Source organism: Megascapheus bottae, chromosome 20 (assembly GCF_031878675.1).
Source record: "Megascapheus bottae isolate mThoBot1 chromosome 20, mThoBot2.hap1, whole genome shotgun sequence".
Lineage (NCBI taxonomy): Eukaryota > Metazoa > Chordata > Mammalia > Rodentia > Geomyidae > Megascapheus > Megascapheus bottae.
In genome coordinates, this window is record NC_143528.1 from 13,923,210 (window position 1) to 13,944,392 (window position 21,183).

Here is a 21,183-nt window from a genome sequence, read left to right on the forward strand (position 1 = left end):
AACCGTCCAGAAACAAGGACATACTAAATCCACTAGCACCACGATGTTCATTGCAGCACTATGTATCACAGCAAAGATATGGAACCAACTCAGATGCTCCTTAGTAGATGAGTGGATCAACAAGATGTGATATTTATACACAATGAAATTCTATGCTTCTATCACCCCATTTGTAAGGAAATGGAAAGACTTAGAAAAAATCATATTAAGTGAAGTAAGCCAGACTCAAAGGAACATAGACTCAATGGTTTCCCTCATTTGCCATAATCAGTAGAAACCTTGGGCTCTCCTAGCAGAGATTCATAATAGAGCAAAACCTTGATACATAAGGCCATATAGTATGACACTAAATGAAAGGACCTCCAGTATATATAAGCAAAAGCCACATAATGAGTGATTGTTGTCCTTATATACTATCTCTGATCTCTTTTTGCTGTCATTTGTTACAATATTTCACCTTGTTATGTGATATATTGTATATATGCTTATTTGGTTATTTGAAATCAGATAGAGAAAGGGGGAAACAAGATGAGTGGTGGGGATAGGGAAAGGGAAATGGGGACCAAGACATGAGAACAGGTATCAATGTTTGTGAAGTTATAATGCATTTTCTATTTGGTGAGTATAATGTACCCCTTCTATTAATTACCATAAAATTATAATAAAAATTATATGAAAAAAGAATTTAACCAATTTTGTATATGTCGAATACTGTGTTCTTGTCAGAATAGATATCAGCTAATTTTGACATTTGACATTTTCTTCAACCAGTTAATATTTTTTCCATTTGTATAAACACCAGACAATGCAATTGTTTTGTGCTTCTGCTGAAAATGTTATGTGTATTAAAATGCTGTTATGTAGAATTGTTTCCTACAATACTGTCAGCATTTAGTATAAATATATGTATATTGATTTAATTAGCAGTATGGTTTCCACTTAGATGGAAGAAAATTAGAAGTGTGTCACTCTTCTACTTTTATCAAACCTTAGTATGTCATGAAATAAAATTAGGCTATCTTCATTGGCAATATCTATATCTATCCATCTATCTATCTATCTTTCTATGTGGGTAGGATTTTCCTAGATGAGTAGCATAGTAGCTCAATAGCTTTGTACATTTAACCATATAAGATGATGCTAAGTGAAATGGTCTCCAAGATACGGAAGCAAGAAATTTTTGTTGAACTTTTTTCTTTTTCTTTCTTTTTATTTTTGTGCTTGTTGTTCTCAATGTACTGGGGAAAGTCATCTCCTTTTTTTCCTTTATTTTTTTTCTTTTATCCCCCTATGGCTTATGCACCGTAGTCACTGTATGTGGTTTTCATACCTGGTATATTCAAACAAAAATGCCTATTATCAGAGGATATATACAGATGGCATATAGGCACATGAAATGACTATTATGCATCTGGGTAATACAAATTCAACTACAATGAGTTGACACTACATAGCTTTTAGAATGCCAACAGTAATAACACTAAACCTATAAATTTGATATTTTGATAAGCATCTGCAGTAGCTAAATTTTCATATGTTTCCTGTGACAGTACAGATAGTACAATTAGTAAAACATTTGTAAAAATTCTCTTACAATCAAACATTTCCACGTGGAGTGTTTTATTTTCTTTTCTAGATGTTTACTCAAGTGAAATTAAAAAGTATGTTCATGCAAAATCTATCTCAATGTTTAAGGCATCTTTATTTATAATAGCCAAGAAAATGCAGAAGCATTATTCAATTGGCAAATTACTTAAGATGTATAGTCCATTTGTATAGTATAATGTTACCCAGAAATAAAAGGAGTCATCTTAATAATAAATACGACAAGATGAATTACTCTCCAAGTATAATGTGCCAAATGAGAGTAACTTGTCTCACAAAGCTATTGACTATATGATTGTATTTATTCTATATTCTAGAAATGGTATTGTCAGTTTTCATATGGTAAATTAATGGTATATCAACTTAAATTATAATATACACACAAGAGCTTTCTCCCATAATACTTGCTTTAAAAGGAGAATTTTTAAAAGTACGCAAGGATTTCTGCTCTTGTATAATTTACTTTAGAATAAGCAGTTTGGAATTTAGCCTCTTATTACAAAATAAGCCACAAATACATGATCTTTTTATAGATGTAGATAAATAGAAGATCAACAGATGATAGGTAGATAGATAGACAAATAGATACATATATACATAGTGCAAAGATAGATTCCTACAATCATGTATCAAAGTTTAAATCCTGCTTCCTTAAGACATGAAGAGTTAATGAGCCTCTCAAGTTTTTTCTTGTCCTTTTTAGTGATGTCTGCACTATCAGACTATTGTAGTTTTCTCTATTTTATTTTGCATATATTCATACACAGTCTTTGTATTTCTTTGAGGGGGAGTATATTTTTATTTCCTAAATGTCACACTATAATGATCAAATTCTTAAGTGGGTCTGTGCAGCTCAGAAATTAAACGATATATTGAGGAAGGGGGAAACACTAGTTTAGGTGGCAAAGCTCACTGGAATCAAGTTTTCTGTTTGATTGTACTTTGTGTAAATTATAAACATTTTTATTTACTTATTTATTTTTTGTTTTTGTCAGATTAGGCACTGTCCCTTGGCTTTCTCAATAATAGCACTCTACTTCTTGAGTCACAGCTTTTTGTGTTTATATGGTATCCAAGATTCGAACCCAGGGCTTCAAGCATGCTAGGCAAGCACTCTACCATCATGCCATGCACCGACATAACATTTTTTTTGCCAGTTCTGGGCTTGAGCTCAGGGCCTGAACACTGTCCTTGGACTTTTTCAAGGTTAGAGCTCTACCCCTTGAGCCTCGGCACCACTTCCGGCTTTTTGTTCTATGTATGTGTTACCGAGGAATCGAACCCGGGTCCTCATGCATGCTATGCAAGCACTCTATCTCTAGGCCAAATTCCTGGCCCCAGGCATAACATTTTTAAAGCTTTTATAGTTTGAAGTAAATTTTCAAAATGCATTTTTAACAGCGATCACTAAAATAGTTGCAGTGTAAAACACAGAATAATTCTGTTTCAACTCTGCTTTCTACCTTGAAAGTGTTTCACGCTTTCAAATTATAGTATTAGAATTTAGGTTAAAGAGCAGCAACTATTCTCAATTTGAAAATTTGGTGCCTCAAAATTGGTTGCGTGCTCGAAGACAGAGAGTGATGGAGTAATGCAAAGGAAGGAACTATGCACAGAAAGAGATCCAGAATTCCACAACCACCTGCCACTGGGTCTATGAGCAAAGCAAGATAGATCTATAGCATAGATCTGCACCTCTCCTGGAAGAACTACTGAGGTATTATGAGCATTGACCATAGGCTCCAGGAAGTGATACTTAAGACTAGCAGATGACCTTGAACTCACGACTTACGGCTGAGCCTAAAGAAGAGCCATACATGAACACCAAGATCAAGCAGAGAATTGCCTAACAGAGTGTCAACCAAAATATCAACAACATTGATCTGATATTTCAGTAGATCAATTATTTCCCCAAATGAACGCAATACTCGATTGTGAAAATGTAGTACTGACTGAACATTATAATAAAAGTTTTCTAGATAAGTAATGAGGCAGAACCTGTACTCTAAATGAGAGTAAAGTTTATAATAACCACGTAAGAAATAATGAAGAAATTGTAATGAATGAAATTTCTGATTATAAATGGTAAAGTTTGTCAGAATGTAAATGTTTGGGTAATTAGCAAGTCTTCACAGTTATTAAAAATTTTGCACTGTTTAAACAAAAATAATGAAGGTTTTTATTTTTTGTTGTTATTTTTTGCCTGTCTTGCGGCTTGAACTCAGGGCCTGAGCATTGTCTTTGGGCTTTTCTCAAGGTTAGCATGCTACCACTTGAGCCACAGCACCACTTACCATTTTTCTAAGAATGTGGTATGGAGGAATTGAACCAGAGTCTTCATACATGCTAGGCAAGTACTCTACCACTAGGCCAATCTCCTGGCCCGGTGTTTATGTTTTCATAGGGAAGAAACTCTTTACCATAGTAGCAAGATTTTGAAAGAAACATACAAAGAGTTTGGTGTAAGGTGTTTATTTTACATGAGTCCTTGAAATACTAACTCAAGATAGACTAGCAGATTGTGGATTGAATATTTAATCCCTCAAAAAAGTAAATAGATGAAAAATGAATGATTTAAAATCAACAGATCAATTAGGCCAGTTTTAACTCTTCTAGAAACACTTTCCATTAAGGTAGTTTATCTGAACCCTGTATCCATACCATGTATTATTTTGTTCCAACTCCATTTGATTCCAAGTAAGAAAAGTATGGTGGGGACAGGAAGGAGTAGAAAGAAAACTTTGCAAACTGGTAATATTTAAACTCAGAGTTTTAACTTTTTAATTTAATATCATGCCTTTCTCTATTTAGTATTCACAGGTATTTTTAACCTCATAGTGACAACTGAGTATTTTCAAAGGAAAAAATAATTTTGAAGTTAGAATATTCTCAAAACCATCTCTTCAAAAGCTTCCTTTCATTTAAAGTTCATTGATGCTTTCCTCCAACTGCACAGAAATATCTGTCAACTTCTTTATATGGGCTAATTAAAAGACATCACTGTCATACAAAAATTACATTTGTTCAAGGAAGTTGAACTCTGAAACCATATTCTCTTTATCTAAAATGACAACTTGAAGTACATGCATGGGATAAAATGTGAGTGAGATGAGAATCTATTACACTATATAATCATGTTTCCTTTTTATTAAATTAAAACTATTTCTTAAAATTGAAGAAACAATGTAATTTAATTTCTCCTGAAAGAGTAGTAGCTTATCTTTTGATATAAATTTCTGCTGAAAAATTTCCTATTAATATATTAAATATTCTCTTAAATTGACAAGACCTTGTCTTAGTAAAAAGAAAAATATCAGGCTAAAATAACACAGAAGTCACTAGCATAAACAATAAACACTTACCTAAACATGTATACACATAAACTAGATATTTCTAGGTGTTGAGTTCTTTAATATACCCTATTCAGGCAGAAAGTAAAACATGACTTCAAGGAACAATGAGTACATTCATAAAACTTACATTATTTAATTACCTGCTCCATTTTTATATGTACATTTAAGAATCATTGTACATTTCTTCTGACATTTTGAAGCATCAGTATTCTTGGTTGTCAGTAGATATAATGGATAGTCAATTATAATAAATGGCAAAATATAAATCAATATATTTTATTATAGCAATAAAGAGCATGCCTTCATGTTCATTCTTTTTTGATTAAAGCTTTTTTAATAATGAACAATGTTAGATACTATATTTTTATCTTTACTTCAATAAGTATACTATGTCATAGCTATATAATTTGAATAGAAATTATTCTGTTATTTGTGTAAATATTTGTGGTCTATAATATACTTCTAAGACAGATGAATTTCAATTATCATTTAATATTTTCTGAACTACTGCCTAATATTTTTTCAACCACCATATTAAAATTATGATATCTGCTATGTGTTTAAAAATTATTTATGTTTATCATGAAATCATAGAGTTATCTATCGATACAAAGGCATTCTCTGTCACAGATGAAATAATGAAGCTATTTCTATAGATAAGAAACTTACATTTATTTTAATTATTAGGCCAAGGTAATGCAACATTCTTATTTAAATTTATATTGATAGCTTTAAAAGTTGCCAAAAATTTAATCAATATTATCTCACAGAGTACAGTGAAAAACTTCGAAGTTATTTTAACTGTATGAAATGGAAATTGAAAACATTTATTTATAAGTCCAAAACTAGCACACCTATTTAGCATTAATTATAAAATATGATTATGAAAAACTATAGTGATTAAATGAAAATCTATAATAGTCATTAAATTTGAGATAATACACAGTGTAATAATAATGTGTGCTCACTTTGGCTGCTTTTCTGTGTAAAAATTCTAGTCATTTATCTTAACTGCAGTTTGTTTTAATATACTATGAAATACTATAAAGCTAAGTTCATTTGGCAATTAATGTCAACACCTAATATACAAATATTATTTTAACAAGAGCAACATAACAAATTAAATGAGATAGGCAATAATTAGCCTAATTGTATATACATTACATTTATTGATATGATTACAGCACCAAATATTTCTAACAATTCGATTGTACATTTAAAATTACAGAAGATATCTGAAGTAAACATATCTGAATTTTGTAAAAGACCCAATAACCTAGTTTTGAATATCCTCCAAACCTATTCAAATTTCTTTTATAAACAAGCAATAACAATAATCTAGGAACTTCTTCTAATTATAAATTTTAATGTACATGAATTCATGTACCTTCTATCTGGCAAATATAATGTAAGCCTTCTATTAATTACAATATAAAAATATAAAAAAATAAAATTCAGCTGAGTTTAATATATGCTTAAATCTTTAAAGAGAACATAGATTATTTCAATTTGATTTTTCAGAGAAATGGCATTGGTCAAATGTGGACGATAACAAAGAGCTTATTTAAAAGTAACTCATAAATAAATGAGGCTCCTCTGACCTCTTAGACAAAAACTCCTCTCATTTCTATAAGTCCCTTTACATCTCTTTAAAACATAAATGTGTTGTTCCTTCCATCATTTCAAACTGGGCTGCATTTAATGGCTTATGTTGGCTCCTGGAACACTATCACCCTTGCCAAAAGTGGAGAGCTAAAAACGGATGCACTGACAGATGTTAGAATAAATTTCTTTACAAAATTTAGGGTATTTTTTATATTCCTCTATGATTATCTGTGTTGCTTGGAATTGTCAGAAATGTTTTATTCTGGTTTGTTAGTGTATATTTTTGTTGATCAAAGAGAAACCCAAACAAGGTTACAGTAAAGCCACCAGCACAAACATGTTCCCTGCAACACTATTCACGATTGCCAGATGTCCCTAATGGCTGAGTGGATCAAGAAAGTGTCTTAGGTACACATGGAATCTCACTCATCCATCAGAAGGAATATTATTGTATCATTCCCAAGGAAATGTGAAAACTTGGGGAAAAAAAGTTCTATCAATTGAAGTTAGACCAAGAGAAGCAAAGATTGCATGGTTTTCCTCATTTGTGATAACTAGATTATCCCTATAAATATATATATACACAAGTTGGAGGCTGTGCAAGTGACTACAAATGAAATTATTGCAGTGAGGTAGAATCTATGGAGAACTCTTGTAGTGCACAAAAAAAGTCAAAGCCCAACAGAAAAAGCACTAGGAAATGGGAACTTGCTATAGGAGGTGGGTGGAGCTAAGAAGGGAGCTAGAATGCAATCAATATTTCCTTGTATATACTACAAAATTAAGAAAAGGAAGAACAGCCGTAATTCTAACAGAAAGTGAGGATGTTGAAGGGATGATATTGATCAAGGTGTATTATACTCATAAACTGCATTGTTAAATGGAAACTCCACTGTACAGCTTTTTTCTTCATATATTTTTATTATAATTAATAGAAGGGTTACATGTTATTTGCCAATGTATTCCCATACATTGAAACAGCTTGATACTGGCACAAGAACAGGCCTGAAGACCAATGGAATAGAACTGAAGACCCAGATATTAAAGCACAGACCTATGGCCACCTAATCTTTGACAAGGGAGCCAAAAAAATAGAATGAAAGAAAGATAGCCTCTTTAACAAGTGGTGCTGTCAGAACTGGTTAAGCAGAAAACTAAAGTTGGATCCTTCTTTGTCACCCTGCACTAGAATTAATTCTAAATGGATCAAAGACCTGGAGGTAAAAGCTGACACACTGAAAACTTTACAAGAAGGAATAGGAGATACACTAGACCTCCTTGGCACAAATTGAAACTTTCTCAATAAGGACCAAGAATCACAACAAATCAGAGAAAGGCTGGAGAAGTGGGACTGCATTAAACTGCAGAGCTTTTGTATGGCAAAGGACGCAGCTAGTAAACTAATTAGGAAGCCTACAGAGTGGGAAAAGCTCTTCACCAGCCATACAACAGACAAAGGCCTCATATCTAAAATATATCAACAACTCAAAAAATTGAATCACTCCAAAACTAACCTCCAAAGTAACAACCATCCCATTAAAAAATGGGCCAAAGACTTAGAGAGTCTTCTCTGAAGAAAAAACAAAAATGGCCTATAGACACATGAAGAAATGCTCAACATCTCTGGTTATAAAAGAAATGCAAATCAAAACAACTCTAAGATTCCACCTCACTCCAGTTAGAATGGCCATGATCAGGAAAACGAATGACAACAGATGCTGGAGGGGATGTGGCCAGGAGGGATCACTACTACACTGTTGGTGGGAGTGCAAACTCCTTCAACCACTATGGAAAGCAGTGTGGCAGTGCCTCAAAAGGCTAAACATAGAACTCCCCTATGACCCAGCAATTCCACTACTTGGCATTTACCCAACCAACCAGAAACAAGGACATACTAAACCCACTAGCACAACAATGTTCATTGCAGCACTATTCACCATAGCAAAGATATGGAACCAACCTAGATGTCCCTCAGTTGATGAGTGGATCAACAAGTTGTGGTATTTGTACACAATGGAATTCTATGCTGCTGTCAGAAAGAATGACATCGCCCCATTTGTTAGGAAATGGAAAGACTTAGAACAAATCATATTAAGTGAAGTAAGCCATACTCAAAGGAACTTAGGCTCAATGGTTTCCCTCATTCGTCATAATCAGTAGAAACCTTGGGCTCTACTAGCAGAGATTTGCAATAGAGCAAAATCTTGATACATAAGGCCATATAATGTCAAGCTAATTGAAAGGATTTCTAGGATATAGAAACAAAAGCCATATAATGAATGATTGTTGTCCTTAATGTACTATGTTGTCTCTCATCTCCTTTGCTGTCCCTTGGTTATCTCATATTGGTATAGTATCTCACTTTGTTATCTGATTTATTGAATTTATTTGTATTTGGATATTTGAAATTTGATAGGGAAGGGGGGAAAACCAAGACGCGTAGGGTGTGTGGGGGGGGGAGGGATACGGGTACCAAGACATGTGAAAGGGTATCAATGTATGTGAATTAATGCACCTTCTATCTGGCAAATATCATGTAACCCTTTTACTAATTACAATAAAAAAAAGAAATGGAAAAAAAAGAAAAAATCATATTAAGTGAAGTAAGCCAGACTCAAAGGAACTTAGGCTCAACGGTTTCCCTCATTTGTCATAATCAGTAGAAACCTTGGGCTCTCCTAGCAGAGACTGGCAATAGAGCAAAACCTTGATACAAAAGGCCATATAGTAGGATGCTGAATGAAAGGATCTCTAGGATATAGAAACATAAGCCATAATTTGTTGGAGACTAACAATTAAAAGAAAATTTCAATATCACAAAGAGAGAAAGCTACCAATTAAAACCTTAATGTCAATTAAAGGAAAATGAGGGAGGAAGCACAGTAGAAGAGCAAAGAGAGGCAAAATTAGGATTATAATAAGACATAGAACTTTAATATGAATAAATTTATTTTGATATAATGTCTCTAAAGAAATACTCATGGTGGGGCTAGGAGTTTGGCCTACTGGTAGAGTGCCTTCCTAGCATACACAAAGACCCGGGTTTGACTCCTCGGTATCACATACACAGAAAAAGCCAGAAATGGTGTAGTGGCTCAGGGTAGAACACTAACCTTGAGGAAAGCCCAAGAATGGTGCTCAGGCCCTGAGCTCGAGACCAGGACAGGAAAAAAAAATAATAAAGAAATACTAATGGTATTTGTGGCTGTGGATGTTCAGATAGGCCCCCTTCCCTGACTATACCACTACCATAGACTCAGTGATCAAAGCCAGGATTTTCTGGCTAAGATATTTTGATTACAGAATCCACTTTCAAATCAAATTATTGTCATTGAAATTCCTCCCATTAGTCGTCCAGTGGCCTGACTTTTGAGAACAAGAAACTAAAACATGAAAACAAACCTTAATAAAAAGTATATTCAAGTGCAAATATGGTGCTGTTTCAGAAACTATTTTAGTTGTTGTCTGACAGAGGAGGATTTTCTTTGTAGGGATTTAATTTATATTCTTTGAAGGGATTTAATTTATTTCTTTGAAGGCATTTAATTTATTTCTTTGAAGGCACCCTCAATTCTCTCAATTAAGTTACTATTCCCCAATGCATAGATCATTTTCCAAATGTAAATATATGTGGTGGTACTCTATTGCAATCCCAGTTCTTAGGAGGAGAGGTGGCTGGAAAATAGAGAGTTTGGAACCAGCCATAAAGAAAAAAATATATATATATGTATATATATTTTTGTGGGTCATGGGGCTTAAACCCAGCCTGGGCGCTGTCCTTGAGCTTTTCAGCTCAAGGCTATCACCCTACCTCTGGGCCAGGGCATTGTCCCTGAGCTCTTCAACTCAAGGCTACTGCCCTACCCCTTGAGCCAAGACCCATATCCCATTTTCTAGAGGTTAATCAGAAATAAGAGTTTCAGGTTCTTTTGTGCCCAGACTGACTTTTAAGCTTGATCCTCAAATCTTAGCCTCCTGAGTAGCTAGGATTACAGACATGAGCCACTGTGCCCCATGCCCTGGCAAGGTTTTCTTTATATCTAAAACATAATTGCAAAACATATAAACAACTAGGAATATAGGTCAAGAAGAAGTGTGTTCTTCTAGGAAGTACAAGACTCTGCATTTAATCTTCAGAACAGCAAATAAATAAAGAAAGAAATACATAAATACATTTTCTGCTTATCTCCAAGACTTTTTCACTTTGTCATTTGAGGTCCAAAATATTTAATAACATTCTGTACTGTGACACAAGTGACATCACTAATGCTGGAGAATAGTTTGCCACACATGCATTGAAGGTATATTCAAGTAACTAATTCATGTATATAAACAAATACATACGATGTACTTAGAATATCTTTAATTTAGTATTAGGTACAATACCATTTTCTTTAGGGTGTATATCAAGCATATAAAAGCATTGTGGAATCAACTTAGTGGGTAATTTATATGAATATATGAGGATAGACTAGTGTAGAGAATAAAAGCAAACTGGGCAGTTATTTATTTCACCATCATTTTGAGAGATGAACAATCCTGTAATGCTAACCTTGTCATTGGGAACAAGGTGGGCTTATTTCTTCTCTCTAAATCACAAAGAAATCTTAGAGCACTTAAGTGCCTATTTAGCAATGAACTCAAGATGGATTTCAAGAAAATTATTTTGGAGACAGTCTAGTGAGATTCTTAGCAAAGTAATAATAACAGAATTTTAAAGGCACTCTTACGAGCATCCTTCCGGTTTCCCTTCTGACTTTGGGACATTATGAAGTTTACAGAGATGTCTGACTCTGAACCAGGAAGCAGGCACAGGTATGCTACCTTTTGTGCTGGGTCCGCTATAAAACTGTCACATCTCTTCTGGGCACAGATAGATGTCTAAGTCAGAGCTTGTGTCAATATACATGTGTATTTTACTGAATAGAAACAGGAATGAAAAACTACAGGTAATTTAATTGAAAGAATTTATGAAACAACTAAGCAAGTGAAGTACAACTTCTTTTCAGGCCTCAGTAATGTGTGAGAGACACCAGTAAAAGAAAATAGTGTAATTTTTAGAAGATAACTAGGTAGTAATTAAAAATCTTTCAGAAGTATTTCTAAAAGTTTTCTCCTTTAAATTGTTATTACATTGTTATTATAAATGTAATATGCAGAGGGCTTACATTTACCTATGCCAGGTAAACAAAATGTTGCCTTTTGGACAATGCCACCCCTCCCTCACTGTATCCAGTTTCCCCTCTCCCCGTGCATACTTACAAGGTGCATTGTTCATTTTCAGAATAGTCTCCAGGGTTTACCATGTGCACTTGTTAAAGTTTCCCTTTGAAATCCAATAAATAGTGTCTTTTGAATGTAAAGAAGCTTTCCAATTACGAATGCTATCAACATTTCTTTCTTATTTCTAAAATACTCAACTGTTTTCAAACCATTTTTTTGGCTGAAGAGTATGTGCCTTGGTTTGAATAGTTTCCCCCAAAACCATCTTGCAGTGTGATTACCTTTGTGACAATTGTTAAGAGACAGGATCATTAAGAGGCAATGTAATTAATATACTGTATTCACAATCACACTAATGTGATTATCGTAGAAATAGGTGAGTTATAAAAGGAGAGAATTTGACACTCTCCCTCATTATTTGTTCTCTTCCCTGTGATTTCTTTTATCACAATATAATGCAGCAAAAAGAAAGCTCTCACCAAATATAACCCCAGAAATTGGACTACCGAGGTTGCAGAATTATGCTGCAAATGAGCTCCCATTTTTATAATGTATCGAGTCAGCGGCATTTTGTTATACTAGTGGAAGATATGCTCAGATCATATGTAAAAAAGATCACATTATGGCTGCAATAAATAGCTTAGAAACTAGGATTTAAGGCTTTTGAGTCACCCAATAAAACCCAGATTGTACAAAGTAAGATTTACTCATCTCTATGGTGCCCAGGAATATGTTTAACCTTTTTTTTCATAAAGTTTACTTTTTGCTGTTTGAAAGTATACCAGTAAATACATGGATGTACTAATGGTTACATAAGTGATACTTGGATGAATTCAAGGATAGCTATGAGCCAGCCAAACAGACATAATACATATATATATATGCATACACACACATATATGCACACATACATATGCACACATACATATATATATGTACACATATATGGAATGTAAATATTCTTGTGTGTGTGTGTGTGTGTGTGTGTGTGTGTGTGTGTGTGTGAGTCGTGGCCCTTGAACTCTGGGCCTAGGCCCTGTTCCTGAGGTCCTCAGCTCAGCCTATTGTTTTACCACTTGAGCTATAGGGCCACTTCCAGTGTCTTTCAAGAAGACAGAGATGATTTTTTTCATGTCTGGTAAATATGATAGAAGATGAAGATGATTGTCATCAACACTACATAATTCAAAGACAGAATTTTTCAGATTGTCAGAAAGAATGTCAACATTTTATTTAATTAAAATAGTCCTTCTTTTTGCCAGTCCTGATGCTTGAATTCAGGACCTAGGCACTGTTCTTGGGCTTTCTCACAGCTAGATCTCTACCACTTGAGCCACAGGACCATTTCCGATTTTTTTCTATGTCTGTGGTACTGAGGAATTATAGTGCCCAGAAACTTGAAGCCTCCCCCTCCCCCTGAAAGGATCGCCAGAGACCAAGGATCAATGCAAATTGCAATGAGTCCTTTATTGATGAACTCGAGCATGGGTCTCTGCGCACTGAGAGTCGAGTGCAGATCAGAGGCCCTGAGCACAAGTTTACAGCCCCTTTTATATATTTTTTGGTAGGGGGAAGGCCCCAGCAAGTAATAGCAACAAATCAATACACCACGCAGGGAAATTTATACTATAATTCCATTAAATGATTGGTGCAATACAAAGCAGGAAAGGGGTTGTGACTAATCATTGGTCAGTCCAGCTGGCTGTCATTTTAGGAGGATGGTTTTAGGCCAGATATGAGTCTAGGGGGATCTCCATGGTGACAGGCTTGTGATTGGTTGACATTTGCCCTAGTTTGTTGGCCCTCACAAGTCCGACCTTGTAGGTACCAGATAGTCACTATCTCTAGCTCCCTGCTTGGAATGTGTGTACTCCCTGATAGAGTGTAGCTCAGTGTCTGGGACCCAAGGACAAATGGGTGATTGTAGATTAGCCACAAGGACAGCAGTTGTATTTCTCAGGGTTTTAGCAAGCAGACATACAGAAGCAGAAAGGCAAGTTAAGGAACTACAAGTATAAAAATACAAATGGCTAACATAGGTTTATAGAAAATCGAACCCTGGAGCATGCTAGGCAAGACTCTAGCATTAGGCCAAACTCTCGGCCCCAAGAGTGTTTTTTAGAGGAAAAGGAAGTGGCAAGCTGACAGCACCAGAAGAGCATCCTGTACAATACAAGACGGTTTTTACAAAGGCAGAAGAGTCCTCAGGTATGTCTGCATCAAAGCCATTTAGGAGCACTGAGATCCCCACAAACCAGAGAACAATTACAATTACAATCTTTTTTTTTTTTTTTTTTTTGCCAATCTCTCTAGTAGAAAACAGTAACAACAACTTAGATACATACACACACATCCACAGGTACGTACAGGTGTGTGTATTCACACACAGTAAAAACTGACTTGAATAGTGAAGAAATGATGGAGTTTTTGTAAGATGGCTGGTATTGAGTCCAGTCACCATCCATTTGAAGAAGACAATAGTGCTCAAAAATTTAAAGGTGCACAAATGAACGTAAACATCATGAACTCTGACAAAATAAAAATGACATAATTATGGAAACACTGAAGAGGAATAAGGATTTGGAGACTAGTTAATTACACTGCAGGCAGGGAGTTAAAAAAATATTGTCTTCTATAAAACACGAAGTTAATGTACAAGCTTCTCCATAGCACAGACTTGTATCTTATTCCTCATGACCAAAGTAGGTCCCAACAAACACTCTAACTTTTGCAATTTATTTCAGATTTTTAAACTAGCATATTGTATGACATGTTTATAAATAATGCATGACCAAATGCATCCTTTATTCTCTTATTTATGATATATACAATGATGTGGACCAGGTAGTGTTTTTTTGTGTTTTTTGTTTTTTTTTTTTGCCAGTCCTGGACTTGAGCTCAGGGCCTGAGCACTGTCCTTGGACTTTCTCAAGGCTAGAGCTCTACCACTCGAGCGTCAGCATCACTTCTGGCTTTTTTCTATGTATGTGGTACCAAGGAATTGAACCCAGGTCTTCGTGTATGCTAGGCAAGCACTCTACCACTGGGCCAAACTCCCGGCCCCTCCAGGTAGTGTTTATGAGTGTAAAGATTTTGAAGTGCTTTATTTTGTTTTATACGGGAATTAAATACACATAGTTGTACTGTCAAAAATGTCACCTCTATTAAATATCTAAATGTAGAAATTAAAGAAAATAATGATAGAAAAATTATAGAAAATTTCAGTACCTTCTTTGTTAGCTGGAAAAATGCTGGCATACAGTATACACAGAAAGGACAGTTAGTGTGATAATACAGACCCATGCTTTGTGTCAGAACTTGATGGAAGATAATTAAATAAACCAAGAGAAAATCTGGTTATAACCAGAATCGAAACTAGCACCATGAGTTTTAAGTCAACTCTGTGGTCGTAAGAGTGAAAGCAAAAACTTTGCTCACATTCTGCACACTTCCAGGTAAGGGAACTGGCATTGAAGCTAGAATTGTTTTGCAATAAATTTTCACAGGTATGAGCATATTTCTGGAGTTCTTTATAATTCAGGTAACAACTCTAAGAAATGTTAATCAGAACACTGAAATTCAAACAAGGGGGAAGATAGTCTTATAAGGAGTTTGGTAGTAATTAATTTGGTTCCAAATACATGATTCAAAATTTGCACGTAATTATCTGTGAAATCTATGTAATTGAGCCCCATTAGAACTTGGGACTCCAATTACATTTCATAAAATGCTGATAGATTACATGTCTTAATGATCTTGATATCTTACTATTAAATCATTTGATTTCCAAAGTGCTTGTCCTAATATAACATACTATTCCTGTACAATGTATTAGATTCATTAGAAAATTCTGAATGGGATATTGGCTAGCCGTAGAGAAGTCAATAGGATACTTAACTGCAAGGGAAACACACAAGTAAACACATGGCTTATGGAAACTAGGTCATTTTTGAAGTTAATACATATTACTTACATTACATATGAAACTTGGAATTTATCATAAAATTTGAATATATAAAAATTTAGAACAGGTTTGACATGCATAATTGATTTTTAATTAAAAATTCTTCCCTAAGTCTATTACGTTTTTATGTACTTAATATAAGAATTAAATATCTTGAAAACTTATAACTAAATTTAATGTTTATATTATTCCTCTTCTCCCCCTCTTCCTTCCCCTTCTCCTCCCCCTTCTCCTCCTCTTCCCCCTCTTCCTTCTCCTCCTCCTCCTCCTCCCTCTTCTTCTTCCCCTGGGGCTTGAACTCATGGCCTGCATGTTGTCCCTGGGCGTTTGAGGTTTTTTTTCCCCATAAATAGCACTTTACTACTTTTGCCACAGTCCATTTCTGGCATTTTGGGTATTTAATTGAATATTGGGTATTTAATTTAATAGTCTCATGGTCTTTCCTGAACAAATTGGCTTCAAACTGAAAATCCTCAGATTTTTGTCTCCAGAGTAACTAAGAATGAGCCGCCAGTTCCTAGCCATGAACTTACTTTTTAATTACAAAGTGAAAGCTGAGACAAATTATGTCTGGATTTTTGAAACTGCTTTATGATAAGAATAAACATCTTCATGTGTTAGGAAAATATAAATGATAATAGGGAAATTGCTTATAAAATATGTAATTTTATTTATTTACTTATTTCAGTGAATATATAGGAAAATTCTTCTAGGTGTAAATATTTTCCCAGTGCTTATCTCAAACTGATTTACTACCTGAATACTAATTTTTCCACTTTTGTCTGGTTTTCTAATCACTGTTAGACCAAGAATAATAAAGGAAAGCCCATGGAAATGTAAAGCAACTGTACTATGGACAAGAAGGGAAGCTTGTATTTCTCAGTCAACACAGTCAGCAGACTTTGGGAATGCTGTCAGCTTAAGATGAACTTTCTCAGGTAAAAAGACTCGCAAGCCTGACTGCCACCATCTCATACTTTATTGTTGCAAATTTAGCAGTCAATACCTTCTTTTGTCTGCTGATCACTTTGACAACCATCAATGTTCTCAGTAGATATTTATTACTGGAATCTCAAAATTTCCACACCTCAGGAAATAATTTTGATTCTCCCACTCTTAGAGGGTTCCCTAGTTTTTACTTAAGTTCTGTTTCCAGTCATACAAACGAATTTAAATAATTTTAAAGATAAATCATTTGCCTTTCTCTGGATTTTGTATAATTTAGAAAATTTTAATATTTTTAAAGCTTCTGGCTATGGTACCACTCACATTTCTAATATTAAAAATATCTTGATTTCCATATTCAAATATCAAATTCTTTCAATACTAAACTGTTGCCAAATGAGCAGAAAATATACAAGAATGCTATGTTTTTCAGTTTTCATAAAACAAAAAATACTCACAAATCTAAACATTTATTTTAGTGGTACTCAGTCCAAACTCAGAATTTGGCACTTGCAAAGCAAGTATTCTTTCAAATAATTTCCCAAATTTCATCATTTTCAGTTTAATTATTTATGGTCAAATATTCATATGTCTGGCCAAAGTAAATACGAAAAGTTGCGGCAGAGTAAGTTATTCAGTACCAGTGTGAAAGAGCTATCTTTCATGTATTATAAAAACATGGGTTAAAAGTTATCCTAATTTAAAGCTTAATGAAATCAATCCTTTTTTCTTTATTTACTTTGTTAGTAAGTGAAAAAATAGTATTGAAAGGCTTTAATCAAATTATGGTTTTCTGTAGAATATAAAGGCTAATACGGAAACATGATTTCAATCTAGAATAGCATTATGATATAAAGATATAATGACATAAAGAATATATTATTAGTTTTATATAACAAACTTCCCATTTTTTCTATATTAATAAATTTATATCTATATAATACCAACATTTATTTCTACATATATCCAAGAAGGATATCTAGATTTAAAAGATTTTGATATGGCACAAAATAGTTACTTTCTTCTGGGATGGAATAAATTTTTCATTTATTTTCAATATTTTTGCCAGTCCTGGGACTTGAACTCAGGGTCTGGGTACTGTCCTTAGGCTATTTCAAAGCTAGAGCTCTACCATTTGAGCCACAGCACCACTCCCAGCTTTTTCTATATATGTGGTACAGGGGAATTGAATCCAGGTCTTCATGCATGCTAGGCAAGCACTCTACCACAAGGCAAAACTCCCAGTCCCTGTGAAGGAATACTTTTCTATCAAAATGTACAATAACTAATTTACAATTTGATTTTTAGCATGCTATTAAACTCTAGAATACATACAGAATCCACATACGTACATTCAATATAAATATTCAGCCTCATTTAGGTAATGCAAATCCAGAAATAAATGCATATTTTTTTTTTTTTTGTGAGGGGGCAGGGTCATGGGCCTTGAACTCGGCCTGGGCACTATGCCTAAGCTCTTCAGTTCAAGGCTACCGCCCTTCCCTTAAGCCAACCACCATTTCCCGTTTTCTACAGGTTAATTGCAGATAAGAGACTCAGGTCCTTTTGCGACCGGGGTGGCTTTGAACCTTGATCCTCAGATCTCAACCCCCTGAGTAGCTACGATTAGAAGCAGGAGCAACTATGCCCTTCTTAAACACAATTTCTTGATTAAAGCATGTCTTTTAACATAATCATGATTGAACCTGAAAAATGTGTAATATATATTGAAGTAAAATAATTGATGCTTGTCAATACTTATGAAATCTTATCTGTGTACCTAAAATGCCCCATATGGAATTACTCTGTGTTTTTAATTTCCAGTGAAAGTAAAAGGGCAAACTTTATAGACTCACAGAAGGTAATCGAGCGTTAGGTCAAAATTTTGATCTTTCATTTTGATACTAAAATTTCCACTGTTTTCAATGGTTGTCTCATTGTTTGAATATCTCTAAATATGTCTTTACTTTAAGAACATGTAAACAAGAAGAATTCAGGGGATTCTGTCCTCCTATTTAAAGCTAAAGCACAAACTCTAGATAAGTTTTCACAGTAAGCCAAAGGCAGTATCACATACCTTTCGGGAATGAATTTCTTTCACATACAATGGAAGGAGAAACTCAGATATACCTTCAAGTCGGATTCCCTTCTTGGTGACTCTCAGATTTCCCATACCATCCTACAAGCAATGAAATATAGTTCACTTTTAGGTTAATTAGAGAATGAAGATATGGCCATACTTTTCTTAGGCCTAATTTGAGAAAACAGTGAGTTCAAATCAGTTATGATTTCAGGAAAATGAGAGATCAAATTCACTTAATGAATCTGCAGTACTTTGCACTCATATAGGGGGCTCTATGTAATGTAAACTGACAGAACAGGAAGGACCAGTGTTTCTTCCTCTACCTGAGACTATGATTTACCTATGAACAAATCCTTCATTTCCTTAATTTATTATGTTGACTGTTTATAAGGGTATCATACTTGACACTTGATTTGGGGAAAAAAACTGAACAGTTCTAATTACATTGCTGGGAATATTCAAATAATTCTACAGTACTGAAATATTCTATTTTGCATAATGATTTTAACAAATATTTGATGATTGGTGTAAGAATGCATGCTGTTCCAGCAGTGAAATCATGAGCACACACACATACTATCTTTTTAAAAATAGCCATCTATGGAGGCAGATATAAAAATATGCAAATAATATTCAAGAGATAGAATTAAGCAAAAGCACACTGATATTTGTAATTAAAGAATGGAGATTTGTTCCTAGTAAAAGTTGAAACCTTTTATCTGGAAGAGACTTTGATAAATATTTTTAAAACATTTGATATTAGCTGCCATGTATGGAACACAATGAACATATTTGTTGGCAACATTTTGTAAAGAGCAAGTCTTTGAATATGGCTACTTGTATGGATTTCCTACTTTGGAACATCAAGAGAAGAAAATAGGACCATGAGATTATGTTTGAGACAGGGAAAGAAATTCAGTCAATAAGAATCTAAAAGTTTGAACTTAAATCAGTTTGTAGGAGAAGAAAGGAAAAGAGCTCTTAAGTGGCTTAGTAGCCACTAGATTTAAGTTTCTAGAAGAATTATTTGGCTGAATTCTGGGTATGGCTGACAGATTAATAAATCACCAGTTGGTAATAACTATAAGCGGTCTTGTAAAACACCCATTTCTGGACTTGGTGAGTGGAAAAAGGAACACTTAAGATTACAATTCCCAACTATAAGGAAATTATTTCCAATTGCAAGAGTGAAAGATTCAGATGAAATTACACCAGTTATTTAGCTTTAGATTCCTCTTACTTTGAAATATCTATGCAAACTTAGCTATGTCTCTTTCAAAGAGCTTATCTGTCAAAATCAGATAGGGAAATAATGATTGCTTATACACAGTTAGTTCAGCTTATTATGAGGACCAGGGACTACCATATGGACTGATTTGTGTACAAGCAGAGAAAGTCTTCCATAATGGCTTGGTGTGTAGATTGGAAATAGGTAGTTTATACAACAAGGGAAATTGTGGTCAGTATAAAAGGGAAATTAAGGTATGTTACTTTAACTCCTTTTCTTCCAGAAAACAAGATAATGCAACAGGAAGATTTCATCCATGTGGAGAATGTTTTGTAGAAAGTAAATTGAAGAGAGACAGGTTATGAAAGAGTGAGTCCTAGAGGCTGGGAGTTTGGCCTAGTGGTAGAGAGCTTGCCTAGCATGCACGAAGACCTGGGTTTGATCCCTTGGTACCACATACATTGGAAAAAAAAAAAAACAACAGAAGTGGTGCTGTGGCTCAAGTGGTAGAGCCCTAGCCTTGAGAAAATCCATGGACAGTGCTCAGGCCCTGAGCTCATGCCCCGTACTGGCCAAAAATAAATAAATAAAAATGAGTATTCAATCTTTTCATTAAAGGAAATAATAGATAACGCTTGAATGAAGCTGGATATAGATGTAAAGAATTTGTTTTTTGAGACAACTGAAGACGTTTCAAACTGCCATGGGAAATTCTTATGAAGGAACTTACCCAAACTAAATGCAAACATTTATGAATTGCAAGTAGTACTGAAGATCTATCTTGAGAGAAAACAAATACTCATTAGAAAAGTAAAACACTTTTTCCAAGTGACAATGTCTTCATTCCTTTCCAAAGAACTTTAAGTGACATGGTTGTCATTTAAGGGCTTCTTATTTGTGTTATTTCAGAGCAGGATAATAATCTATGAAGCAGCAACAGGCTGAATTAACGCAGAGATAGACTACAAATAAGAAATGACAGAAGGTCATATATGGGCATAGTAGGTAGAAATCTGAAAAACAATACTCCATAAATGGTTGTCCATTAACTTATTGAGCAGTGACAAGGAAACAGCAGTAGAGAAAGGCAAGAACAGGATTGAGTCAAAAGATTGACAAATGGTGTGACATAAAAGTAGAATATTAGAGTACATAGTGTGACAATAGAGTTGAATTT

The 21,183-nt window shown here is 34.4% G+C and overlaps 1 protein-coding gene across 1 annotated transcript in view; it reads right to left on the reverse strand.

Annotated features, from left to right (window-relative positions):
* Sgcz (sarcoglycan zeta) overlaps positions 1 to 18,868 on the reverse strand; it is a 136,739-nt gene extending 117,871 nt beyond the window's left edge. The window contains exon 1 of the mRNA XM_090353763.1: positions 18,773 to 18,868. Coding sequence (XP_090209889.1) covers positions 18,773 to 18,868 — 96 coding nt within the window. The remainder of the gene's footprint in view (positions 1 to 18,772) is intronic.
* Positions 18,869 to 21,183: the final 2,315 nt, after the last annotated feature.